The sequence below is a fragment of the Telopea speciosissima genome, chromosome 8 (genome assembly GCF_018873765.1).
Source record: "Telopea speciosissima isolate NSW1024214 ecotype Mountain lineage chromosome 8, Tspe_v1, whole genome shotgun sequence".
Taxonomy (NCBI): domain Eukaryota; kingdom Viridiplantae; phylum Streptophyta; class Magnoliopsida; order Proteales; family Proteaceae; genus Telopea; species Telopea speciosissima.
This window is the reverse complement of record NC_057923.1, coordinates 58,021,846-58,048,834: the sequence shown is the minus strand read 5'-3', so window position 1 is coordinate 58,048,834 and position 26,989 is coordinate 58,021,846. Positions and strand designations below refer to the sequence as shown.

The 26,989-nt window shown below is 38.0% G+C and overlaps 3 protein-coding genes and 1 pseudogene across 5 annotated transcripts; 2 read left to right on the top strand and 2 right to left on the bottom strand.

Moving 5' to 3' along the window:
* Positions 1-2,203: 2,203 nt before the first annotated feature.
* On the top strand, positions 2,204-6,197 carry LOC122638275 (ADP-glucose phosphorylase). Its single transcript, XM_043831159.1, has 4 exons — positions 2,204-2,253; positions 3,355-3,912; positions 4,503-4,793; positions 5,863-6,197. Exons 2-4 carry the CDS (start codon positions 3,439-3,441, stop codon positions 6,118-6,120), a joined length of 1,023 nt encoding a protein of 340 aa, XP_043687094.1. The 5' UTR covers positions 2,204-2,253; positions 3,355-3,438; the 3' UTR covers positions 6,121-6,197.
* Positions 6,198-6,210: 13 nt separating this feature from the next.
* On the bottom strand, positions 6,211-10,062 carry LOC122672483 (annotated as a pseudogene).
* Positions 10,063-10,365: 303 nt separating this feature from the next.
* On the top strand, positions 10,366-16,289 carry LOC122671311 (calcium and calcium/calmodulin-dependent serine/threonine-protein kinase-like). 2 transcript variants are annotated; one of them, XM_043868452.1, is made up of 8 exons: positions 10,366-10,425; positions 11,159-11,971; positions 12,056-12,110; positions 12,231-12,341; positions 13,025-13,257; positions 14,509-14,716; positions 15,759-15,818; positions 15,905-16,289. In XM_043868452.1, the coding sequence occupies exons 2-8, from the start codon at positions 11,256-11,258 to the stop codon at positions 16,079-16,081; spliced, it is 1,560 nt and encodes a 519-aa protein (XP_043724387.1). In that variant the 5' UTR covers positions 10,366-10,425; positions 11,159-11,255; the 3' UTR covers positions 16,082-16,289. The 2 variants fall into 2 exon arrangements, with proteins under 2 accessions (XP_043724387.1, XP_043724386.1); XM_043868451.1 differs by having other exon boundaries at positions 10,408-10,606.
* Positions 16,252-20,819, bottom strand: LOC122671312 (UDP-sulfoquinovose synthase, chloroplastic). 2 transcript variants are annotated; one of them, XR_006334334.1, is made up of 4 exons: positions 20,721-20,819; positions 17,527-18,614; positions 16,463-16,947; positions 16,252-16,431 (listed from the first exon to the last, which is right to left on the bottom strand). XR_006334334.1 is itself a non-coding variant. In XM_043868453.1 (3 exons), exons 2-3 carry the CDS (start codon positions 18,571-18,573, stop codon positions 16,546-16,548), a joined length of 1,449 nt encoding a protein of 482 aa, XP_043724388.1. In that variant the 5' UTR covers positions 18,574-18,614; positions 20,721-20,819; the 3' UTR covers positions 16,252-16,545. The 2 variants fall into 2 exon arrangements, 1 of the variants encoding a protein (XP_043724388.1); XM_043868453.1 differs by having other exon boundaries at positions 16,252-16,947.
* Between the last annotated feature and the right edge of the window lie 6,170 nt (positions 20,820-26,989).

Genomic DNA, 26,989 nt, shown 5'->3' with positions numbered 1-26,989 from the left:
TCCTCTCATAGGGAGATGAAATGACCATTCCACCCCCTGACCAAACACACTACCCAGGTGGGGTCTACCCCCTTTTATTAGAGGCACTAAGGAACCGTACAGGACAGGGGAATCGTAGGTAATAAAAATTCACGAAATTGCCACCCAACCCCTCTTAAAATAAAAAATAGAGTAAATTACTCCCCCCTCCCCTCGATTATGCTCTAATGACAAACCCCTCCCCTGGGTTTTGAGTAATGACTCTCCCCTCCCCTGCATTCCCAAGATTCTATCAACCGTACCCATTCCGTTAAAAAGGACTGTTAAGTGATGACATCATCTTAAATATATTCAATAAAACCCCAAAATGCCCATATATTTGTGATATTCCAATAATTCCCTCTAACCATATCAAAACCCTAAAAACATCTCTAGGAAACGCCGCCGCCACCATGAAAGAACCTTGCATAGGGTTAGGAAACGTCGACGTTGTTAATGAGAATGCCAACATCCAGACCTTCAATGGCTTCCCGAATCTGACGTATCTCCTCGGAAAGGTCACCGGAGAAATAAACCACCACATTCTTGATCTGGGTGTTCCCAACGAAGAAGAATTATGGTGAATTTGGACAAACAGAAGAGACCCAGAAAAGATAAGAAAGAAGAAACGATTAAGATCGTCTGAGTGGAGGTGAAGTGAAGTGAGGAAGATGGGTTTCATTTTTGGGAGTCTTGGAAAGGGAGTGGGTCACGGTGATGAGGTGAAGTGAGGAAGATAGTTTAAGTCACTCCAATCACAACTGGAAGCTAAGCCCTACTTTATGTTACTCCAATATCATAACTCTCTCTCTCTCTTCCTTCGCAACCAGCTATTGAATTGCCTCTTTAATTAAGGATTCCGTTTCTGTATAATCTTCAGGTTTCTGTTTGATATTCCACAAGTCTACTTCAAGGCTACTTCTTCAATTCTGATTTTTCTGAATCTGGTTTCAGTCATTTCTTTAATTGCACATATTATTGTTTAATCACTAGATCATTGTTTTGAGCCCTTAAATCACTGCTACCAATTTCTGTTTTCCATCTGGGTTTTCAAGTTTCCTAACTCCAACAGGAAACCTCAATATGTCTCAAATCAGCCACTGCATTGTAATCAAATTTTACTCTCATATTATCCCTGTTAATTAGACCGTATCGACCAGGTTCAGCCCCAACCAGATTTGTTCCGACTATCAACTTTCTCTAATCTGGTTCTAATTCCTAACCCTGTGGTTCTGGAATTCTTCTATGCTGCCCTATGAAAGAGAATTCCATCTATAAAGACTACAGAGTGATCTGCAATTGAGGAATAAATAAGAAAAAAAAAGACCCTATAAAGAATCTAATCTGGGTTTGTTCGAATTAGATAGGATTTGTTGAGATTAGTAAAGATTTGACAAGAAACAGAGACTGATAACATAAAATCCTCAATGGACATCTGAAAGTAGGAAGAGGAGAGACGATGAGTTATGGATCGGTAGTGTTCCTTTTAAATGGGTAGGGATGATCAATTTATAATGAAAATTGATTTTATATCTTCTATTTTTGAATCAACCGATTGGGGACAAAGTTGCAGACAGAGTTGCAGGAGGAAGAAGAAGAAGGGGGTCAGAGGGTAATATAGTCTTTCTATAACACTTAACAGCCCTTTTTAACGGAATGGGTACACTTGATAGAATCTAAGGAATGCAGGGGAGGGGAGAGTCATTACCCAAAACCCAGGGGAGGGGTTTGTCATTAGAGCATAATCGAGGGGAGGGGGAGTAATTTACTCTAAAAAATATCATGCATGTTGATGCCCTGCGTACTCTTACTGGCCCCCACGCTGGTGGAAGGGCTACACAAACACAGTGAAGCAGCGATCTCTTGCCCAAATAAATTTCACTACCTTCTTTGTTTTTGAACTTTTAAGCGAAGAATCGATTCTGCGTCCAGTGGCCGTCGATCAATTCATTTCCACTTTGCATTTTTCTCTGTTATTATTTTCTCACCAATCAATCTTTTGTTTTGGCGATCTCTGAATTCCAACTTCCAAGTCGAATATTCCTTCCATTTTTATGACTCACAGCCGCCTCTTCTTTTATTTTCCTCTATAATCTGAACACTTCGTTCTCTCTCTCTCTCTCGGCACAGCTCCAATCCCAAAGCGTATAAGACTATAAGAGTCACTGTAGAGAAATTAGGGAAGAAGATGAACGATCTCTATTCTGGTTGAGCCCCATTTAATTTAATTTAGAGGTTAGTATTTAACCATTCTTTCTTCTCGTATAAAGATTCTTCTTCTTTTTCACTTTATGTATGCTTAACAAAAAAAAAAAAAGTTAGGTTGATGTGGTTTTGCTCGCTCTTTTTTAAGTTTTTCCCAAATCGATTACTCATCTATCTATCTCTTGATTGTCGCTTTGTGTCCTGTGGAGTTTTATGACATCTGAGAGGAGAAAATCTTAATTTTTGTTTTACCCTGACTTTTGATTTGGGAAATCATTTTAAATCAAACTTAAAATCTCCAAACGAGAGATTGTGATAGGGATGGACTTTGATTGCTTTTAAAAATTCTCCAGCTTCACTCTAACAGGATAATGAGTTAATTTGTGGTATTTAACTCATCTAATGTAAAAGGAGCATGCCCTTAAAATGTCATAAGAGTCATTGTGGCTATTGGGAAAATTATAATTTAGATAGAATTTATCAATTATTATTTCTTTATTTCCTTTAACAAGTTTTATCATATTTAGCTACTCAAGAAAGAAATGGTGAAATTAGAAATCAAATGTGCATTTAGACTGTCTTTTGATTGACCTTCTTTGATCTTCAGTGTTAAAATAGGAGGCACATTTACCTCTATGAGATTTATTTGTGATTAAATAAGTTAGGGTCATTCAGAAAATTTTTGATCTTTGTATGATTTATGTTTTAGTGTGATGGCTCATCCATTGCTACCTAATGTGTATTTACATCTACTGCTGCTAAAATCAGCAATTAGGGTTTAAATTTTTGAAGAAACTGAATTTTGAAGAAAATTAATTATCTTAATTTTAGTTTAGCTCTTATTTTCATTATACCCACTTAAGCAAGATCCGTTTTAAAACCTTGCCACTACAATTTATCTGGTTGCCATATCAGCGCAAGAATGCTACTCTCCTGCTCTTCATACATCAAACAATATGGTGAGACGATGGTTTTCTGGTTAGTGTATCTAATAAGTTTTTAAAAAATAAGTAAATAAATAGATTTATTTATTTAATGTCTCTAAGAATTCAAGCATCTAAAAACTTTTATTTTGTTTTATTTTTTTGTTTATTATGAAATAACTAAAATGACACCTCTGATTTTTTGCGGTGCTATGATTAGTGAACCATTGGTTTTAATTCTGTTGTGACATGTGAAGTGAAAGTTGAACCTGCTACGTGAGTCAAGGAGTAAATGGCGTCAAGTCGAAATCCTGAAATCAGGAAGGATACAGTGTTTAACTGTTGGGTCGTCTTCTCTCCTGCCAGAGCCAAAAGACCATCTGACTTCAAATCCAAATCCCCTGCTAATCCTAACCATAATGCATCGAAGTGCCCTTTTTGTGCCGGTAATGAACATGAGTGTGCACCAGAGATCTTTCGGATCCCTAGAGACTCGACATCTGATTGGAAGATCAGAGTCATTGAAAACCTCTATCCAGCACTCAGCAGGGATGAAAGACAACAGCAACTGCTTCAAAACCCTAAACCCAATGCCCAAAACCAGTGCACTTTAAGTGGATTTGGATTTCATGACGTGGTCATTGAAACTCCCACCCACGCCATTCAATTGTCTGATCTCTCTGGCACAGAAGTTGGTGAGGTTCTTCTTGCTTACAAGGAGAGGATTAAACAGCTTGAGTGCCACGAATCAATACAATATGCTCAGGTAAATGTCCTTTGTTTGAACTTACTGAATTTGTCATTATTAAAACTGAGATAAGGCTTAATTGAACTAACAATTTGTTCAATACACAAATAACATCCTTGGTTCTCACTCTGCAAAATTTTCTTCTTGTCCTCATTTATATCTGTGGTTTGGGGATCTCTTATATAATTGTTCTAGTGTTTTCCTCGTTGATTCAGCTAAATAAAGTTATTTGATTTGGTGTTTATTATTTAATTTCGTTTACCATTTTCTGGGAATGTTCTGCTGTTAACTGGTTCACTTTCTTGGGCATTACTTCTCTCTATATGAATTTAATTTCTTTCCTCCCGTGCCCTAATTTGTTTTAAAAGGAGTAACTGTTGCCTCTTGACTTTCTTATTCCTCCCCATTTTTTATGGAATTCAGGCAACGTAAAAGACAAAAGAAAAAAAAAAAGAAAAAGAGCAGTTGCTTGGCATAATCTTTCAGCTTCATTGTGTATTCCCCCCCCCCCCCCCGACTTCCTCTCTGTGCTGGTTAAATCTTTAATCTCCGCCCTCTTTGGTAGATGGAGTCGTGCTTTTTGTTGATATGGGTTTTATGATTTTCAGGTGTTCAAGAATCATGGTGCATCAGCTGGAGCATCTCTTAGTCATTCACACAGTCAGATCATTGCTCTTCCCATCATTCCTCCCTCTGTTTCTGTCCGGCTAGACAGTATGAAGGAGTATTTTGATAGGACAGGAAAATGTAGCCTCTGTGAGATTCAACCTGAGGAACTTTTAATCAAACAGTCAACCCACTTCATTTCGGTGGTTCCATTTGCAGCTTCATTTGCTTTTGAGATCTGGATCATTCCAAAGGATCATTTGTCTCATTTCCATGAACTAGATAATGAGAAGGTAAACAACAAACTGTTCATACATCTTTTTGATCCATGTGGGCTTCATCCATTTATTCTAATACTATCAAAATTATTGATTCACTCACATCCTCACCCCTAAGAAATTCTGTAATTCATGGCAATGTTAAAAGTGTTACCGTGCTACAGTTCATCACAGTAAAACTCAGTTTGGACATTTTCCCAGGTTTAATAGTACAATATGTGTTTTCGTGGAGTGGGTGGGGTTGAGGGGGAAGGGGAGGGGAGGGGATGGATTAAGCAGATTACTGGTGTAGCTAAGTGGTCACAGAGTACCTAATATAATAGAACGTGCGGGCAACTTCTGCTGGTAAAGTCTTTGGCCTGCTGATGCCCAGATTTGGGATCGAGTTTCACCTTCACCTCATGTGATATGCATCCTTTTTGGACCTACTACCGAGACACATCATCTGGAAACAGATCCATCCATCAACCCCTCACCCGGCAGCTATGAAACATGGCAGAGGAGAAAGGACGGATCACCCTGTGGAGGTGTGTCTTATGTCTACAATCACAAAGCAACTCCTCAATTGCATAGACTCGACCTATGACACTTGAGAGAAACCCAGTGTAGATAGACTAAACACTTGAGTATAAACTGTGTCTTAAGTCAAGAGGGACGCCTAGCCAAAAAATTCAATGATGCCAAGAAGCACGCTTTCTCTTGTAACTTGGTCATTGTTCGACACTTTTTATTGTATAAGAATTGTATCAAGGCCGTCAGGGCCTTTGGGTGGGAGGGGAAAAAAGAAAATGCCTACTAATAGACGGAAGCAAGATTGAGTTCTGTATGCATGTAAAAGAAGTCGGTGGATGCTCATAAGTTACAAACTCTGATGACTAAAGTAGAGATTTATGCATATATCAAGATTTTAAAACTTTTTTTTTTTGAACGATTTTAGAACTGTCAACTGTAAACTGTTACTTCAATTTCAGTAATAAATGGTACAGTCAATTATAGCCTTAGTGTGAGACCATACACACATTTAAGTTTATGTTTTGTGCATATTTTTTAGACTATGCCCCGCTCAATGCAATGTTATTGACAGGCAGTAGATCTTGGGGGCCTGTTGAAGCTCATGCTGTTGAAGCTATCACGTCAGTTGAACGACCCACCATTCAACTTCATGATTCACACTTCTCCACTTCAGGCTGCAGTCTCTCAAGTTTCATACTCCCACTGGTTCCTACAGATTGTGCCCCAACTAACCACTATAGCAGGTTTTGAGATGGCAACTGGGTGTCACATAAATCCTGTTTTTCCCGAGGATGCTGCAAAAGTTCTGAGAGAAGTAAATGTGGACTGATATAGCCACGTGGTCAAGTTTATATTCTTTCGTGTAAACTGAATGCAGTGAGAGAAAGAATTTAGTTGCAAGAGTAATCTCTGTAAGAGATCATCTCACACACAGAGGCGCACAAATCTTGAACACATCATTCCTCTGAAGAATGCCAGAACTATTCCCTATCATGGAGAAATTTTGTTGCACACAAGTTCTCTGTTTCTGCTGAACAAGATCTATGGTATAGTATTATGAATTCATAAAAGAATATATAATTGGAGAATAATTATTGATGTCTCTATCCTTTGTAATTGAGGTAGAAGGTTGCTTATGATCCTCTACTGGTTGACAAGTAGAAATATGTACACCTATTAGTTGTTAGTCTTAATTAATTATATTAATTATGGTAAAACACACACACTAAGTTAAGGCTCCATTTATTTCAACAGAAAATATTTTCGGAAATTACTAAAAAACAAGAGGAAATAGTTCTAACCAAAATTATTTTACTGAATCACAATACAAAATTTTAAAAAATGAATTCCTTATTGAATTTCTGCATGTCTATAGACTACCAGGTTTTCTTTGTTTTTTTCCTTATTCTTATCCCTAAATGTGACTTGGCATTTCTCACCAGTTGCTGTTCATCCAAGAGCAGTTTAGTTCAAACTGATTAAGAGATAAGATGAATAGGGAATAAAACCTTGGTTGCTGCTATAACAGTTTCTCCCTGTTGTGCTATGTTCTTAATGATTATTATGGCCTGTAAGGAAATTATTTGCAGATTTTCAATTGCCCTTTGCAATTTTTACAGAACCAACATATTTCCTGGGCCGTTCTTCATTCTGGGATCAGATGTCACTGTAGTGCTTTGAGGAGAATAAGGGGCTTTTGGAGTTGGGATTGGGAATTTCAAGCAATTCTTGATGTGCTTCTTAATCATCCTTCTTTTCCAATCCACACTTACCCTTCCTGTTCTGTGGAGGAAACCTAATGCTTCAAGCCACAAATTTTGCTTTTCAGTTGCTGAATGGGTTGGTTAGTGTATAATTTCTACATTTATATCCTTATTTGTTAGAGCATCCTTTTGCTCCAAACTATTATTGTTTAGTACTTCACTTGCAAAGCTTGGAAAATTTTGTATTACTCTAATTCAATTAGGTCTTATCCAATCAGCTACATGGATCTTTTCTCTCCAATCAGCTCTATTCGAGGTTATAATTAATACAAGGCTGTAAACTATGCATGTCTTTCCTCACTATTTCTCTTAGGGTCGTGTTAGATCTGTCTAGGATTTTTTAGTTATTGGAATCTAAATCAAAACACTCCTTAGTGTTGGAGCATCCAAAGGTCTCCGTTGAACATGACCATGCCACCTCAAACGGTTTTCTCATACCCTATCATGTTGATAGAGCTACTCTTAAATCAGCTCCAATATGATATTCTTTACCTTTATCATTCTTAGTTTTGCCAGACATTCATCTCAGCATTCTCATCTCCGCTACACTGAATTTATCTACATGATGCTTCTTAATTACCTAACAGTCCGCACCATACATCATAGTGGGTTGCATGATTGTCCTATTTTAATACGCTGTATAACATCGTCATTTATTTATGATTAATCTCATATACCTAAATAATCACTTTGCGGCATCTCCCTATCATCAATTTTCATTACCTCATGATTGGTTCTCACTATGCATAGGGTCTTACCGTCTAGCCATTGGTACTTCGCATCTTTATGGAGAAATCAATCTTACTCTGTCCTATTGTACTAAAGTTATGTGTAGACCATATACTTTGTTTTTTGTTCCACTTGTCTTAAATCTTTTTTATTCCAATGTTGATCGCCATAATTTTAACCGGACGGTAATCACAACTTTTGTCTTGTCCACCAAAATAATATTATCAGCAAAAAACATATACTAAGGGACTTAATCTTAAATGTCTTTGGTTAATTCATGGGAAATTTACACATACCACCCCTGAGGTTTGACAAAAGGATATCTTCACCCCCAGTTTTTGGAAATTCTGCGTATCCCCCTAAAGTTTGCAAACGGTAACAAATAAGCCAATTCCGCCAGTTCATGACTAACACTGTTAAAAATTAGACTTGAACTGACAGAATTGCCCTTAAAAAAACCAAAAAAAAAAAACACCTGCAACTCATCTTCCCAAAAAACCCACCTGTAATCACGACATTATGAACCATGTTACCTCCAGAGCAATCTCCATACAAGGACACGTGAACCTTAGAGTCCTTCCCGCTCCATAGCCATGGCCTGGAGCTTACCCACTTGAGAGCTGCCCATCCATCATCATAAGCACAAGGGTACAGGTTTTACGGCGGTAGTTTACGGAGACCACTACCGCATCACAGATGCCGACGAGTCGCCTGCAAAGAGTGTCGTAGGTGGCACTGTTGGCGGAGGAGTGAGCGAAGCTTCCTCCATGGGAGAAGATTATGACAGGGACGACATCAGTGTAAGGGGCTTTTCGAGTTCCATAATGCCCGGCTGAGCTGCATCGGTTGGTGCTGGTCGTTAAACCCGGGTGACGAGACTGGTGGCTTTGTCGATTACGACGTCGAAAGAGAAGACTCCGTCAACAGGGGTGGTGTTTGCAGGGACTTTACGGTCTAGAAACTCGGCGAGGTGGCGGTTGAAAGTGCCATCCGGCCGGCGAAGGAGATTGTAAGCAATTTTGAAATTGGAGATGAGGATCCATGTGTTGAGTGGAACAACCGTCTACAAAGATACAGAGAATTCGTCAGAAGATTACATGATGGTCAAATACAAGAACATCGACAAATGATCACAAGAATTGTACTTAAAATCTGCAACTAATTTGAAACCATTTCCAATTTTTTCTTTTTGATCGGCAGAAGCAGAAGAGATTCAAGTAATTAAAGAATTGACACAGCAGAAAATGATAAAAATCCTGCGCTGTGAAACCCTAGAACCCAATCAAGTCAATAAGACATCCACCACGATGATACAGCAGAATCGATATGTAATAATCCCAAATAGAGTACATAATTGGCCAAAATGAACCCAAATCCAGCTCCAATCCATCAAATCGAATAAGAACCCTAACCAAAATTCCAGAGAAACCCCATAACCCAATTAAAAAGGAACATCATACAGAATAACCAAACCCACACTCCACAACAAGAAACCCGAGGAAGGAGGAACAGGGGAGGGAAGAAAGAAACAATGAAGAAACAGAAGACAAATAAAATAAAAGAGGTTTAGCAGGTTGCAACTCAACTTCCCCAATCGATTTTGGGGTAGATGAGTTGCAGGTTTTGTTTTTTTATGTTTTTTTGGGTTCTTTTTAAAAGGGTAATTCCATCGGTTTAAGTCTAATTTTTAACAGTATTAGTCATGAACTAACGGAATAGGCTTATTTGTTACCATTTGCAAACCTCAGGAGGTATGCAGAATTTTCCAAAACTTGGGGGGTGAAAATATCCTTTCGTCAAACCTGAGGGATGATATGTGTAAATTTTCTTTAATTCATTTATGATAAATGGCAACAAATAATGGTTTAAAATTGATCCTTGATGTAACCCAATTATAATTGGGAATTTATTACATCCACCCTATTTCTTATATTAGGCACCACATCATTATATATATTTAAATGGGAGAAAGAATGTTGTCATGTTGTGTTGCTTACGGTAGTGTCTCCCTAGGTCTATCTCTCTCCTCTCTCCTATGACATATTTGTCCTTATTATAGGAGGAGAGAGATAAACACAGGAGGTTCTAGCGTATGTTATAGTGGCAGACAATGTTCTTTCTCCCTATTAAAATACAAGAAAAAGTACATTGTTTAGGAGCGTAGCTCCTATACCCAAATATAAGATGGGGAGAAATGACCCCCTGAAAGGTAGAAATCTCACCCATGTTGAGTTAAACAGCATAGCTGACTCCTTGGCAAGGAAGGCCTTGTTTGGCATCCATGAGCTCTTGGTGTATTTCTAATAAATTTGCATTTACCAACAAAAAAAAAAAAGAATAGGTCTCATGAAGGGAATTAACTAATTGAAAGAAAACCAAGTTCACAAGTGGGCTCATTTTATTTTTGGATGTGGAGGACAATCGCTGGGTCCAGTGGGCTCATGGAGCTTTATGGACCTCCAGTCATAGGTCTTTTGAGGATCCATTGGCCATTAGGCCCATCAACCATTCTCTCAATTACAAAAATATCCTCATAACAAACTCTTCATCTTTTAACGGCTCTCTGTCTTCCTCTCTCCCCCCTCTCTGTCTGTCTCTGAAAGGATTACAGAAACAGAAGAGATCTTCATGGAAGTGCTAAGGTTAGGGGATTCTCTCTTATCTCTTCTTCGGCTCCAAGCCGACCAGTTTTCTTCCCTCATTTCCTTGCACATCATTCCACCTGCATTCCATTTTATTTTAAGGCTGTAATTTAATGGCTGAAACTGATCAAGGAATGAAATCAATCAACGTCAACTTCCAATCCCTTCCTGTCACTAACCTGTAAGATGGGTTTCTTTCCTTTTATCACCTTAACCTATGCAATAACCAGTCCTGTTTCTCGTCCTTCTTCTTCTGATGATGATGATATTTAATTAAGGTTGGTCTCTCTTGGGTTTCTAAATGGTTTTTGGTGATTAACCGTGGTTTCCCAACCCCCCTCCCCCCCCCCACCCCCCAAAAAAAAAATTTCCTTGAAACAGTTGGAAATTGGATGTGTTCTTAAAGCTTTTTGTGTTATCTTTGTAACATTGTTCTTCATTTGGTTATTGAATTGTTATAATCAATGGTGATACCTGTGATATATTTGTTATTTAGTGACATTGTCACAAATTATCATTTGGTTTACCCTATAACACATTGATGTTAATGTTTTCAGATCTCCAGCTTTCAGCTACTGTGTTCTGTGAAGGATTGGGTTTCTCCTAATTAGTGTCCTGTTTTGTTACTTTTTTTTTTCTTTCTTGGCATAATGTAATTTGGATGATTTCCAAAATGAATCATGGGCGAGGTTCTTGCATTGTAGTTCTGATTCTGTTTTTGAACTACTATCAGGTTCTAATTTTAAGAATACAGCTCTTTGTTTCGGCGTGAACAAGTAAAGAAATATCAAGAACTCTGGTGATCTTTGTTATCAGATTTTGGGTAAATCATGAGGTCAAAAACAAGGGAAGTATCGGACGATTATTATGTCAAGGACGTTCTTGGTGGAGGGGGATTTTCAGTTGTGAGGAGAGGAATTTGCAAGTCCAATGGACGCAAATCCCAGGTAGCTATCAAAACTCTCAAGAGGTTCGGAAGTTTTGTGCAAAAACCAGAAAGTCTGAGGGAGGAGAGCAACACAGCCTCAAAAGAAACTAAAAAAGGGAAGACGAATTTACCAGTTTCAGATGCCTTGCTGATTAATGAGATTACAGTTATGAGGAAGATAGTAGAAGATGTGACACCCCATCCAAATGTGATTGACCTCTATGATCTCTATGAAGACCTAAATGGTGTCCACCTTGTACTAGAGCTGTGCTCTGGGGGTGAGCTTTTCGATCGAATAGTGGATCAAGAGAAGTATTCAGAAGCAGAAGCTGCAGCAATGGTTCGACAAATTGCCAATGGATTAAGTGCCCTTCATCGTGCCAATATCGTCCACCATGACTTGAAGCCAGAAAACTGCCTTTTCTTGAACAATAGTGAGAATTCACCTTTGAAAATTATGGACTTTGGAGTGAGTTCTGTGGAGGAATTCACTGAACCAATAGTTGGGTTGTTTGGTTCAATTGATTATGTTTCACCTGAGACCTTATCTCAGGGAAAAGTAACATGTGCAACTGATATGTGGTCTTTGGGAGTGATTCTGTATATACTTCTCTCTGGGTATGTATGTCAGCAACTCTTTCTGGACTTGGTTTGAAACATTTTTTTTCTTGAATCTCAATGATTCTTCTTTCAATATTTCAGTGATCCACCTTTCCAAGCTACATCATTTCGGCAAAAACAGCAACTCATATTGGCTGTAAGTCCTTTTCCTTTTGCTTTCGGTTGTGTGCAGAATTGTCACTCTACCATAGTCCCAAGTTTAATTTCCCTTTTCATGATATCTCCCTTGTAGTTTATTCAATTGATCTCTTCACAGGGAGATTTCAGCTTCAAAGACCCTACTTGGAAAACCATTTCTCCATCAGCAAAACAATTGATATCCCGCCTTCTGACTGTTGATCCTCAAAAAAGACCAACTGCTCAAGAGGTATGATATGATCACTTTCTGGATGAAGTTGGCAATGTTTGTGATGCAGTTAAGTCATCCAAAGGGTTTGTTTTATTGGAAATAAGTCTTGGGTTGGGTTATGTATGTGTTGAGGCTTTGATTCCATGTGTTTTTATTGTAATGAGTCACTTTAATGGACCTAAAAAATGGGTAAAAGGTAGGCATATAGGATTAGGCGTAGTTAATTCTTTTTATTTTTAAGATGTTTAATGGACTTTGAATTCTTTCACCTTGTTGAGAAGGATTCCTTTATTAGTTTGCTTCTTATTTTTGTTTCTTAGCAATTTGATTTGTTTTTCGTCGTTAAATTAGAATTCTAAGTTAAGTTAGCTATATATAGCTTATAAGAGCCATTGGCTGGCTCAGATACAGTTTTATGAGTTCAAAGTTTGAAGTTCTTCAATATTGTTGTGCGATTACACACATACATAACCCAACCCAGCCCAGGCTTATTTACAATAAAATAAACCCTTTAGGTAACTTATCTGCATCAGTTTGGATAAAAAATTCAAGAAACTAGGATGGATAAAGAAGTACAAAAGTCATATTGCGACTGAACAGATGAAAATCTCCAGATTGATCACCCTGTTTTGATTTTCTCATTCCTTTCCACAAACTGACTTTAATAATTTACTGATGATGCCCATTCAATCTGTAAACAGATTCTTTTGCATCCTTGGGTCATAGGGGATTCAGCAAAGCAGGAGCTCATGGATGCCGAAATCGTTTCTCGATTACATTCTTTCAATGGCCGACGTAAATTTCGAGCAGCTGGGATAGCGAGCCTGTTGAGTAGCACGGTAATGTTGCGAACAAAGAGGCTAAGAAATCTTTTAGAGTCTCATTATCTTACACCAGAGGAACTTGAGAAGTTGAGGATGCATTTCAAGAATATGTGAGTGTCCACATTCACTCAAGACCTATCTCCTTTGACAAGCTCCTTGTTGATTAGATGACCCTGATTGTGAAAATTTGAAGATCTAAATTTAGTTCCTCTGCATCACTATGCCTAGTGAAGTATAATGTTTCAATATTTGTCACTTGGCAGTACATGGGTTAGTCCATATGATGAAGGACCTCCTCCTATACATCTCAATAGCCGAATTTTAGTCCAAAGTAAGCAGGAAGAGTATCTCAAACTTTGATTCAAAGTTTTAGTAAAATTACCAAAATGCGATCAAATGGAGATGAATATAAAATACAAATGGGTCTTTTATTTTAGCAAATTTCTTTACTCATTTTAAGCTGAAATTATACTAATGAGATGTTTGTGGTCCTCTATTACATGAATAAACCCATGTACTACCATATGGCAAATAGTTAAGTGTTATTTTCACTAGGCATAGCAATGGAGAAGAACACCCCTAAATATGTCTAGAGAGCCATTGACAAGAAGTCAATTTGCTTGACTATGGCAATACCCTTTCTTCCTCCCAGCTGGGACACAAAAGTAATTTGATTATTGTATGTTCAAACTGCACCCGAAGAGTTCGGCTGCCAGTATATCTGGTGATTGGTATAGTTGTTTAAAATTATATCAAGACCAAAAGAGAGAGACCTTTATGGATGAAATATCAAGAATTTGACTTCAGCATGATTGAATACAGAGAATGTAGAATGCTAGGATCTTTCAATTTCAGTTGTTTATCATTATTATTAGCTTTTGGTGTATTATAAAAGACCAGAAGCTAGCAAATTGTATGGGAGCAATCTGTACAAATGCATTCTTTGCACCCCCACCAACCCCTAACAAAAAAGAAGATGATCAATGGTGAGGAACTAACCTGTAAACATTATTGGAAGTTGATTACTTTGACAACATTCAAACAGTTTAAGCAGTTTTCAAAAATCCAAGTCTTTATTTCTCAGTGAGATGGCACCAATATAAGTACACTATTACCTATCATTTAGTACAGTGAATAAACCACTTGACAGCCAACATGATCTGTACTGGTGAAGTCAGTCCAGATCAACATACAATTTGAAAGTGTTGCAGTACTGGATCTAGGGCACAAATCATGGCTGAGTTATCATATTGAAATTGTTCATGTAACTTTTGTGAATTCAAAAAAATAAAGGATTTGTAATTAACATTAGTTCAGCAGTATTTGAATCTCTAAGAGTGAATAAGTTCTCCAAAATGCAGACGGAAAGAGTGTGTTATCGCCACATTATCTGAGTTTGAAGAGGTGCTAAAAGCAATGAATATGTCCTCACTGCTTCCTCTTGCTCGCCGTATCTTTGACCTATTTGACAATAACCAAGATGGGACCGTGGACATGAGAGAGATACTATGTGGGTTCTCAACTCTTAGACATTCACAAGGAGATGATGCTCTTCACCTTTGTTTTCAGGTGACCTTACATGTCTTCTCCATAAAATTTCTTTTGGAAATAAATTGAATAGAGTTGAAGGATTATAATTGTTTTAATCATATTGTGTTCAAAGTATTTTCCATAGCTTCAGATTACATGAAAATGAAGACATCCATTGGCAACTGGAAATCAATCTGATCAGATGACCACAGCCTTTTCTCTCTTTCTTTTTCCCTTTTTATATTTTTTTTCTTTTTTAAAATTTTGTTAGGAGATCCTGTCATCACACACACAATGTTATGCTATAATGTTTGAAACAACTGTTAGCACTTCAATGGTCACCAAATTTACAAAACAAGATCAGTAGGTTAGAATTCAATTCTGAAACTAAATATTTCAATTTTGATAATAATCTAGGAACTTGTATTCATGTTTGATATTTGCCCCCAACCGCAACCAAAAAACATAAAACAAAGGAAAAGTAAAAAGGAACAAAATTCAATATATTTTATATAGATATTCGTCTATTTCTAAAAGCAAATTTGACTTGGTTCACTATTATAACTAAATTACACTTAGTTTTGTTCCTATTATAGCAATATTTTATTGTTCCTCACAAAATTATATAATCAGGAGATGCTTCATCTTAATTTTATCTCATTAGCAAGTTTTAAATGCACTTGTTTTTCCTCAATGAAACGCCTTGATTACTTCTAGCTTTGGTTGTAGTGTAGTAGAATTCACATTCTTTTTAAAAGAAAATATTTATGAAATGATCCAGTATAAAGAAAATCTAAATAGGACAGTAACCTACTTACCATCATCAAATTGGGTAAACTTTCCACAAACAACATAGCTTGGCTGGTTCCATGTTTCCCTGCATCTGTACACATGAATGATGCAAAGATAGGGTCCTCCCTATCATGATTCTGAGATTTCTTTCGTTCAAAAGTCTAAACTAGTTATGCTTCTTCCACTTTTTTTTCCCTCCCTTTTTAACCCTTTTGTTACAGTATCCGATTTCAAAGATGAATTCTTCTGGAACTAAAACTGAACTCCTATGCTTTTTTCTGGCTGTTAGATGTATGATGCGGACAGGTCTGGATCGATCACCAAAGACGAAGTGGCATCCATGCTCAGGGTATCATCTCTCCCCTTTCACTTACCTTTGAATCCATCCCCTTTTTGCTTTCCATTGATCTTAACAGGACATATCAAACTGGGCAGGCATTGCCAGAGGACTGCCTTCCAGGAGATATCACAGAACCTGGCACACTAGATGAGATATTTGAAAGAATGGATGCCAACACTGATGGAAAGGTCACCTTTGAAGAGTTCAAAGCCGCCATGAAGAGAGATAGCTCCCTTCAAGATGTAGTCCTCCACTCCCTGCGACCAACCTAATTCTTCCTGTTAATGGCATCTTCCTTTCCAATCCGTGAGGGAACATCTTCAGACAATATGACCTGACAGGCCCAGATAACGTAGTAATCCCTTATGATTTTTGTCCAATTATTCAATATAGCAAACAGTTGAGAAAATTCAAGTTGCAGACAATTGGGAAACTGTGTGTAGTTCAAGTGGAATCAAGTTTTATCCAGGCATTCTCATTTAAAAAGAAAAAAGAAAAGAAAAATTTCCATCCAAACATTAGTTACTGACGAACTTCAATCTGTTATTTAAATGGCAGAGAATAAAAATCCAACTAATTCAGGCAAGTTGACTCACCAGGCTGACTGGAGTGAGAATTTCACCAAACAACAGACCCCAAAAATGTCACAGGTAATACATGTTTATATTAGAATAAAACAACAAGGCTGTCGTCAACTTTCTCATATTGACTGAATCCTATGCTAATGGCTACCCAATTAGGCTGCAACTGTCTTTGGCTTCACTCCAATTTTTCTCCAAGAAACATTTGGCATAATCTGTTTTGTGTCAACTCTATCCTTGTACTTGATGGTAACATTGAGCAACGAATCAAGAAGAGAATCAGAGAGGAGATGTGGTTTCAGGCCCAATTCCATAAGCTTGGTATGCTTAGGATTGTAATAATGTTCTTCTGCCTCCACCCGTGGGTTGGGCACAGATACGGTTTGTACATCCACTCCTAGCTTCTTTCCTGCTTTTGTGACAAGTGCGGCAAGTTCATTGACAGAGAACTGCTCAGTGATCTGGTTGAAAACCCGGAACTCACCACGCTGTGCTGGGTTTGCAATAGCAAGCTCAACACATTGGACTGTATCTCGGATGTCGAGGTATCCCCGGGTCTGCAAAGTAAAAAAGGAGGGTACAAGTGTCAGAATCACAGAATATATTGGCTTATTGACCGAGACATCCCATGATTTAATAAATGGCAGAAAATATTGCATAATTGAGGTCACATCAGGGAAAGATTGATTACGTTTCAGAATAAGTGCTCTAGGGACGATAAGGATAGGAGGAACAAATATGTTCCTATATATGACAGATCCAAGAGAGCTCATAAATTCAATTAAAAAATCCCTCCAAGAGGATATGCCGGTAATGAGTCCCATCAGATGTTCATAACTATTTGATTTGAATTATAACCTTCTGGGTTTGAAGCCATTGTCCTTTTTTTTAATGGTCGAATAAGAAGTTTAAGGTGTTCAGGATCATTTGACCAGGGCGACTTTTGGCAAAGGAGAACTCAGGGTGGGCCCTGAAATGGCATATTATCCTCTTCTCTTGCCTTCTTGTCTTGTTCCCCTCCTTCCCCCCCAGTGCCATGGATTCTTACCAGTTAGTTCATTCTAAAACAAGAATTTGGAAGAAAAGCAAACATGATAATGCAGAATGCGGGGCTGGGAAAACCCTCATAATCATACCTGTCCCCCTTTGCCATATACTGTAATTGGGTGTCCAACAGCAGCCTGGACACAAAACCTGTTAAGTGCTGTTCCAAACACTCCATCATAATCAAACCTATTGCAGAGCTCTTCATGCATTTCAGTCTCATCGGTCTTGACCCCGTAGACCACTCCTTGATTCAGATCAGTGGCTCTGATCCCCCAAGCCTTGCAAGTAAAGGCTATATTGGTTGAATCATGAATTTTGCTCAGGTGGTAGAATGAGCTTCCCTGCTTTGGAAAAGGCAAAGTATCTGTTCGTCCATTATGAGTAATTGTTATGTATCCCTCCTCAATGTCTATGTTGGGAGTTCCATATTCCCCCATAGTCCCAAGTTTCACAAGATGACATTCCTCTCTAAATTCCTTTATCGCAAAAAGAACATTAAGTGTTCCAATAAGATTGTTCTGCTGTGTGAATACTGCTCTAGAACGATCAATCATTGAGTACGGAGCTGATCTTTGTTCGCCAAAGTGAACCAGTGCGTCAGGCTTAAAGGAGTCAAAGGTTTCTGCTAGGAATTCAAAGTCACAGATGTCACCAATGTAGAGCTCCATGGTTTTTCCAGTGAGAGTTTTCCAACGGCGGAGGCGATTATGGATGGAAGAGATAGGGGTGAGGGAGTCAAGGCCAAGTTGGTGATCAAAGAGGCGGCGGACCATGCTATCAACAATTGCAACTTCATAATTCTTATTGGAGAGATGTAGGGCAGTGGCCCACCCACAGTAGCCATCTCCACCAATGACCATAACCCTCTTCGGCTTAGTTGGTTCAGTGATGCTGAGATGAGAGCCAGAGTTGGGTTTGGTTTGGGCTTCGTGGCTTATAGGAGCTGCAGTTGCATAGACAGTACAGGGTCTTTGGGTTCTTTTTTCTTGTGAAACAAGTCTTTTAAACGGGGATCGGGAAGTTTGTACTGTAAAAAAAGTTGGATAAGTAGCAGAACATTGATTCAGTGGTCTAGAGCAAGGTTTTATGTTGGCTGAAGGCTTCAAAGAACAAGAAGTTGACAGTAAATGTGCCATATTGACGTTTAATCACTCCAGCCAAAAGTTGATGTAAATACCTGCAAAACGAACTTATATGATTTTAATGCCGATAAAAACTACAGAGTTTTAATAGATGTTGAAAACTATAGCTATCCCCACTCAACTCACTAAGCTTTATCCCAAGTCCCAACTATTTGAGATTGGCTACACAAATCCAGGTTCAACATATGGCAAACTTTCACAATCCATGCCAAAATTTTTGGCTTTAATGCCAACCTGTGACTCCCAATGCTCCAGTATATGAACTTGGGACTGCCGGTGCAAAAGCATCGATAGAGTTCGAGCAACTATAGCAGAAATTTCTAAGAGACACCTAAGCGGCAAAGCCTATCAAATAGTGTCAAGGTTATGAAGGAGAGAAGAGTCCTAGAAAAGTGAGGAACATCACGTTGACAGAAATATAGCGACAGATGCCCAAAAGCCAAAAAAATTTGGTACAACTTTTGCTTAGAATGGCAACGGAACAGAAGTAAGGTGTACAATATAGAGAAATTTATAGGTATTGAAAAGTTTGGAAAATAAGGATTGCTTGAAATAAAGCAATCTGATTAAAGAAGTGTAGATAAGATGAAGGTGTTGAGATAGATGAGTGGAAAAAAGTTTGGAAAATAAGGATAGCTTGAAATAAAGCAATCTGATTAAAGAAGTGTAAATAAGATGAAGGTGTTGAGATGGATGAGTGGAAAAACTACAACACAAACACATACCAAAGCGGCAAAGCCTATCAAATAGTGTCAAGGTTATGAAGAAAAGAAGAGTCCTAGAAAAGTGAGGAACATCACGTTGACAGAAATATAGCGACAGATGCCCAAAAGCCAAAAAAATTTGGTACAACTTTTGCTTAGAATGGCAACAGAACAGAAGTAAGGTGTACAATATGGAGAAATTTATAGGTATTGAAAAGTTTGGAAAATAAGGATTGCTTGAAATAAAGCAATCTGATTAAAGAAGTGTAGATAAGATGAAGGTTTTGAGAAGGATGAGTGGAAAAACTACAAGCAATATATATATATATATATATATGGGGGAGGGGAGATGTGAACCAGGAGGCTTGAACCCAAGACCTCCTGGTAGCAATGGGCTTCCGAACACCACATGCTACCAAGTGTGCTAGGCACTTGTTCACTTTAAGAAGAGATATTTGATGTGTATGGGCATTTGCAACAGAGGCCTTTGAATGTGGCAATAAGTACGAGTAATGCAGACTAGTGGAGCTGAAAAGACCAAATGGTAGACCTAAAATTACTTGGGAAGAAGTGTTCTGAAAGGATATAAATAGGTTTGGGTTGACCACGTTGTAAGTTGGCTTTCAACAGGGTGGAATGCCAAAACAGGATCGGTGTAGCAGATCCCATGTAGTTGGGAAAAGGCTTAGGTTGAGTAAGAACCAAGGATCAAATTAAAATGTTTAAGGCCTTCTTTAAAGAAATGACAGGAAATAGGCTAACTGCCACAAATCAAAAGCAAAAATTGTTGCCTTCTATCAGTTAAGTGCATCTCCATTTGATGACTGGCAGCTCCCAAGAGCATTGGGGAACAACAACCCCAAACACAGTTAACATGAACTACCAACTCTCACACCAACTCAAAATAAACTAATGGAACACTGAACAAAGAGTGGCATTGTGGAACAGGTGTAATTTGGGCTGTGTTTTGTGTGCGTTCTTGGAATGCAAACTTGGTTGATTTCGCATTCTCAGGCGATAAAAACACCTATTTGTATCACCCAAGAATGCGAAATCGACTTAGAATGCATACTAAATGCTGCCTCCATAAAATTCTCTGAACTCAGCAGACAATAAACAAGTAAAATAAAAACAACTTAACAGTCGATCGAAGAACAAAAAACAATCTAAAAAAAACAGTAATAGGAGACGGGTAAAAGGGTTTATCACGGAAACGAAACTTTGAATCAAATAACATATCCGAATTTCAATCAGCAGAACAACAGATCTCCACACTAAATTGCCCATTAAACAAAACAGCTAAATAAGTGAAAACACAACAGAAATTTCTGAAAAGCTCAAACAACCAGAATAGTTTGTTATCCAATACAAATGAGTTCAAGAACAAAATTACTTAGAAATTGAGAAATTGAAAAGATCACGAAACCAAAGGCATACCAATCAAAATCTAGCTTCGTACGACTATAAATGATAGAATTCGATCAGATCGATTCCAATTTTGAGCTCCGAAGCTAAACACTCTGCGGTGGAAGAAATTAAAAGGGCTAGTGAACAATCAATAAATAAGTCCCATCAAAATTTATACCAACAGAAAAATTATCCGAAATATTGGGTTTCCAAGGGTTTTGGCTAGCGATGGTTTTGGGTTTTCAACTTTTGACTTTAGAGTTTGGAGAGAGCATCAACAAGACGGGAGAGGGATATTCGGTGTCCAATGTTGGGAAGCGAGATATTTATTTGGGCTCGCATCACACTGCCTGATGGATCCGGCTCCTCTCGAGGGAGCTCAGCGCCCAGGGCGATGCATGCCTAGGGATAGGGACTTGTGGGGCATAATCCAACGGTTGGATGCCCCCTAAACATGCCTCTTATCTAAAAAAGCAAAAGTTGTCCAACTCCAACCGGGGGCAAAGAGAGCACGTGTAAAAACATCAATATGAATAACATTTTTTATTTCATTATGGGTAAGACGGTAATTTTATGTGCTCTTATGTGGTCTAAATCGAATTACTCATTGTTAAACCAAATTAATTTTTTTTTCTTAATGTTTTAATTACTTTGAAAAATAAATTCTACTTTTTTTTCCTTACTATTAGAAAGAAAAAAAATTGGTGGATTATGGCCTTAACAAAGAAAAGGGCTTTTTTTGTTGGTGAAAATGTGAAATGTTGGTTCAAACACTTGACATAGGGTCCAAACGAATACAAATCGAGTCAAACCAAACCGAGTCAATTCAATTTTGTTATGAAAAATAGTTCATATTGGGTTTTGGTTTCCACATGTTGTATCTTGAACCAAATAGAAAAATTAAAACCGAACCCATCAACACCCTTAGGGTTGACAATACTCAACTCTTAAGTTTAGTTTGATGGACCGAGTTTCTCTACACGGCCAGATCTGGAATTCGATCTGACTAGGCTTATAATTATGAGTTGCAGAGGTGGATCAAGTGCTCTGTACCGCAGGGTTGGGAAGTTGGGGAAGGAACAAATGGATGGGTGGCGACAGAGGTAGGGTGGGGGTAGGGAGAAGTATGCGACTGGGATTAGGGGTGGGGGCCGATTTGCAAGGTTAAGTAGCAGGGGCAAAGAATGGATGGGAGAGGTAAAATTGAGATCATAACAAAACAAGGTACCTCAATGGACATATTACTAGACGTGAGGTACTCTAATACGTTGGGTACTCGAGGTGTCATTTATCTTTTTTTTAGGGAGAATGTTCTATGTACTGCAGCGCAACCTGCACCCAGACACATTGGCAGCCTATATAAGGGGCAGGGTGATCATTACGCCCTACCCCTATGTGCCTGATCGCAGGCTGTGCTATGGGCCTACGTCTGCTATTCCTATAAAACCAATTCTTTCTCCAATTGTCTCAATAAGTGAATAGTGAATGTCGGTGGTCTCGGTCTACTCTTGTCTAAAATCATCGAAGCTCTTTCAATGGAGGCGACAAAATCCCTTCTGGTTTTTTCTTAATACCACTTTTTCTCTTGGTACTTCAGAATCCACGAGGTAATGGAAGAAAACCTAAAGTCTCTGTTCGAACATTTGATCGTTCGTATGATCGAGTGTATAACAATAATAGTTATATCATCTACTTGTAGAATTGAGCAAGCAACATTTGGAGATTAATCCGCTGATGATTTTGGAACTCAATCATTTGCGTGAAAGAGCTAAAACCCGATTCTGCATTTTTCTAGCAAGCACCATATTATGAATTATGAAACCTGAGGTACTCAAAATTGATGAGTTTACAAACGTTTGGCACCAAACAATTTCTCATAACGTTGGTACCTCAGATGTCATTTATCCATTTTTATGGATTACTAACCATGTCCCATCATTCCTATAATAAAAAAACAAAGTTTGATAAAATTTGTGTTTTAAGATATTTTTAAAGATTTGAAGGTGATATGGCTGAGATACAAATGCAAAAATTTTTGAAAAGAGATATTGATGTCTGTCTATATCCAGTTAGGATCCACATCCTGTACTTCCATCCTACTTCCACCACTTTTCAATGCGATATCTGTTTTTATGAGCATCCAACGGCCTGTATTGTATTAATTCAAATTTTTTTGAAAATCTGATGAGACCCTCTTTGAAGCGGTTTAAACCCCTAAACCCAACCCACTAATCGAACCAAATTTCACTCAAATCAAACCCGCTTCTAATCGAACCATTTTCACCCAAACTAAACCCATCTCCGTTTCACTCATCCCCATTTCATTTGAACGAAAAGCCACCTCTCCATCGCTCCATCGCTCAATGTTGTTCATATGCATCTTGTCTATGGCATCGTCTCAGACTATTGAAAACCCAAAGAGATGATGATGATTCAAGCTCTATAGAGCCTCTTCCATTTCTCCACAGCCTCGTTCCTTCTCCTCTTCTTCCGAAAAATCAGAGCTTATCGGGCTTCAAACTCAGAGCTCAGCTTCTTCCTGCTGCAAGCTGCCTGAGTCGTCAAAAATGTAAGTCTCATTCAAACTTGGGGGTTTCTAATCAGATGCTCGTGGTTGTTCTAGAAAATGTCTCCTCCATGATTACAGTGATAGTCTTCAATTGAAAATTTCATAAATTTATATTCTGACTGGTTTATTGATTCCTCAAGGGAAGGGTATAGGATTATTGGTTTCTGTACAACTCTTTTAATTGCTATTTCTAGGCTTCTGATGCTCAAGATGATTTTTTTGGCTATAACCTTTCACCTTTTAGTAATTAGATGTATTTGTTTTCGATGGTAGTGTTGTAAGAGATTCAATTAGGATACCAAAATTATTCTCACGGTGACTATCGAGAAGAACGTTTTCTAGGGTTTCGGTGGACCTCTGTAGCTCTGAATTAACTATATGACAGGTTAATAAAAATTCTTGATTCACTGATGCAGCACCTTCTCTTTCCAATGTTTTTAATCCTAATCATGCCAATTAGAAAATCCTAAGAGAGCTTCTGTCATCTCTTTTATTTGTTGACTTCCCCACTCCCCCTCCTTCCTCAACTTGAGAGCTTATTAATATGTCAAATAGCTCATGGAACTCATGAACGAAGACTTCAATAGAGTTCAAAGGCCAACAACCTTTATTTGCCACGGATACCTAATTGTTTATGGCTACTGTTTTGAGCAGTATTTTCATACGATTTTTTAACATCATTGAGCACATGTGTTTGGGTTGATATTATAAATCAGAACAGGTAATGGCTTGAAAAAAAGTTGGAATTGCTTCTGAATTTGGACAGTTGGGGGATACTATTCTGTTAGGTTGTTGTCAACAGTGGAGAGTTTGTATTCTAAGCCAAGGGTGTGGCATTGTGATTATGCTACTAAAATCAATTCAGTTATCAACCAGTTTGAAAAGTTGTGTTCCTAAACTGAATAAGCAGCTGGGATGGCTAGAATAAAATTAACTTGTTGACAAGGATGGTTTAGCCTAGTCTATAATGATGGAGGATAGGGTGACTCTGGTGGAAGCATGAGATCTATGCAGTTTTTTAAATTCTTCATTTTTTTATAGGTTGAGGCCTTAGCTCAAAATGGAAGAGCACCTAGGAATTATTTCCTAGGTTATGTTGGTTCGAATCCATCAGGTCTCAAGGATTGCAGCTTGTGAAGTTGGGTTTTGTTCATTCTCTGCTTAATTTTGTCCTTTTTTTGTACTTCCCTTTTATTTCTTAGTTATTTCAAACAACAAAATATTGGGAATAATATGCTCTTCTTGTTGTATCTATCCTTGCTGTTCTATTAAGGGGCTTGAGTGAATGAGTAATTGGGTGGGTCAAAATCATGGAATTCCAAGTGTTAGGAATAATATGCTCTTGTTGCTGTCTCTATCCCTGCTTTTCCATGCTCATTCCTGAAGAGGGAAATTTCTTTTCATCTTTTTTTCTTCCTCCTCAAGCAATGATGATTGGTAATATAAAGTCAATAAGAGAGAATTTCTCAATGTTCATTTTTCACATTCACCAAAGCAATAAGAGAGAATTTCTCAATGTTCATTTTTCACATTCACCACCCTGCAAGTATCAAACACAGGAGTGAAGATCTTGAAATGATATTCTATATCAAACATAGAAGTGGGGATCTTGAAATGATAATCTATCTATATACAGCCCACTTTCCTTGCTCTATTTGAAAACTCAGTTATCATAGGCTCGATCAGTTAGTTGCTGACTGTGATTTGTATTCTTTTTTTATTTTACTATCTACATATAAAATTTTGTTAGATTCCAGCCAGTTTCAGTTCTCTTAACCACTATCTGGTGAACAAGTCAGTTCAGGATTATTAATCAAGGTCGTTTGTGTTTATAAATCAAGCTTTGTGGACTCATAATCAAGATTTTATTTACTTTCAACCACAGTATTTACAGTAGTGTTGACTGTTGAGGGTCACTGTAAGAAGAGGAGATTTGGAAGTGAAGGAGAAGAGGGCATTGTGAAAAGAGATTAGGATCTCTTGAGTTGCAGAGAGCCATGGTGGATACTTGAAAAAATTTACCATGACCTAGGCCCAGTCTGAAATCCCTTGTGAGGATCACACATGGTAAGGCTCATAGCAAGAAAGTTACTTGAATCACAATAAAATGCTGGTATAAAGCTCATTGTCTTTGTAGTATGTCTTTTTTCTCCAGCTGCTGTACTAGAAGAAAAGACTTGTCAAGACTTCAGTGTTCAGCTCTTTCCTTTCCTTGGCTTTTGGAGTGGATATCACAAGACTTAAGCAATGGTTTTCTTTGATTTTAAGTAAACCAAACCCATAATACACCATTAAACTATGTTGAAGGACAACGGTCAATAGATGTTATTGCAGTATTCTTAGGATTAGAGAAGATATATATATTTTCCATATAAAAAAGTTCTCCTTTTCAGTTAGTGGTTTTGAACTTAATTTACTGTCACAAATCCACAATATCAATTGAGTACAGCGGAGAAACAGAGCACACTTGATTGTAGCTGAGAAAATGACAATCAAACAACCCATTTTTGGTTTTTAGTGTTGGAGAAGAAAGGGAAGGGAACGAAGCTCTTTGAAGTGTAGTGTGGATCGGGTTAATTAAGCTTCCTCCACAGCCCAGAGTCCAGCAGTGAATGGAGCTCTTTAATTTCCTAACAAGAGCAAATTTTAGTGGCTCCTTTGAAGATATGGATCTACAGCAGAGAGCTTGAAAAAGAATTTCATCAGCTACAAGCTGACTAGAACACCAAGATTAGATTTATAAAACACCAGCCAGAGAGCTTTAACAAAAGAAAATTGACACCGCAACAGTGAAGCCAAATCCTTCGACCATACTGATTAGGGTTGTCCTGAACAGCTGCTGTCCATTCACAATATCAGCAAGCGCGTTCTGTTGTATTAGAGCTAATGGACCCGTAGGACTCTTAAAGTCAAGGAAGTATGAAGGAGATCATTTTCTCTGTTGGATATGAAGTGGTCAATTGGAAGAGATATTACAAAAGCTGGGAAAAGCGATTGGAAAAAAAATCATTCATACATCTAACCAACACTTGGGATACCCACAACACTGATTTTTCGGAAGAAGAGAAGGAACGAGGCTGTGGAGAAATGGAAGAGGCAATGCAGAGCTTTAATCATCATCATCTCTTTGGGTTTTCAATAGTCTGAGACGGTGCCATAGACAAGATGCATATGAACAACATTGAGCGATGGAGCAATGGAGAGGTTCTGCAACTTTTAGGGCTTTTCATTCAAATGAACTAGGGATGAGTGAAACGGACATGAGTTTAGTTTGGGTGAAAATGGTTCAATTAAAAATGGGTTTGGTTTAAGTGAAATTTGGTTCGGTTAGTAGGTTTGGTTTAGGGGTTTAAACCACTTCAAAGAGGGTCTCATCAGATTTTCAAAAAAATTTGAATTAATACAATACAAGCGGTTGGATGCTCATAAAGACAGGTGGTGCACTGAGAAATAGTGGAAATAGGATGGAAGTACAGCCCATGGAAGTATAGGATGTGGATCCTATCCAGTTATCATCGTCACTGGGAGTGACAAAACAAAATTCAGTGCCTACAACCTCCAAAGCAATGTATGAAAACTCAACTCAGGGTCTCCTATAGACCCACAAAGTAAGTCTGAGTCTCTGACACAAAGTGTAATGATATCACGGCTTTCTCTCAACTTTCCTCAACGTCTTCTATCTTCTTTACCAATGAAAATTTGAACGCAATTCCTTCTTTTTTTTTTTAAT

What these genes read in the sequence shown, in the direction of transcription:
- LOC122638275 (XM_043831159.1), top strand. Translation starts at nt 3,439, where the DNA reads ATGGCGTCAAGTCGAAATCCTGAAATCAGGAAGGATACAGTGTTTAAC. An exon ending in AATCAATACAATATGCTCAG is followed by an intron (nt 3,913 to 4,502) that starts GTAAATGTCCTT and finishes TATGATTTTCAG; the next exon opens with GTGTTCAAGAATCATGGTGC. An exon ending in ATGAACTAGATAATGAGAAG is followed by an intron (nt 4,794 to 5,862) that starts GTAAACAACAAA and finishes TGTTATTGACAG; the next exon opens with GCAGTAGATCTTGGGGGCCT.
- LOC122671311 (XM_043868452.1), top strand. Translation starts at nt 11,256, where the DNA reads ATGAGGTCAAAAACAAGGGAAGTATCGGACGATTATTATGTCAAGGAC. An exon ending in AACAGCAACTCATATTGGCT is followed by an intron (nt 12,111 to 12,230) that starts GTAAGTCCTTTT and finishes ATCTCTTCACAG; the next exon opens with GGAGATTTCAGCTTCAAAGA. An exon ending in AAAGACCAACTGCTCAAGAG is followed by an intron (nt 12,342 to 13,024) that starts GTATGATATGAT and finishes ATCTGTAAACAG; the next exon opens with ATTCTTTTGCATCCTTGGGT.
- LOC122671312 (XM_043868453.1), bottom strand. Translation starts at nt 18,573, where the DNA reads ATGGCACATTTACTGTCAACTTCTTGTTCTTTGAAGCCTTCAGCCAAC. An exon ending in TATATGGCAAAGGGGGACAG is followed by an intron (nt 16,948 to 17,526) that starts GTATGATTATGA and finishes TTTACTTTGCAG; the next exon opens with ACCCGGGGATACCTCGACAT.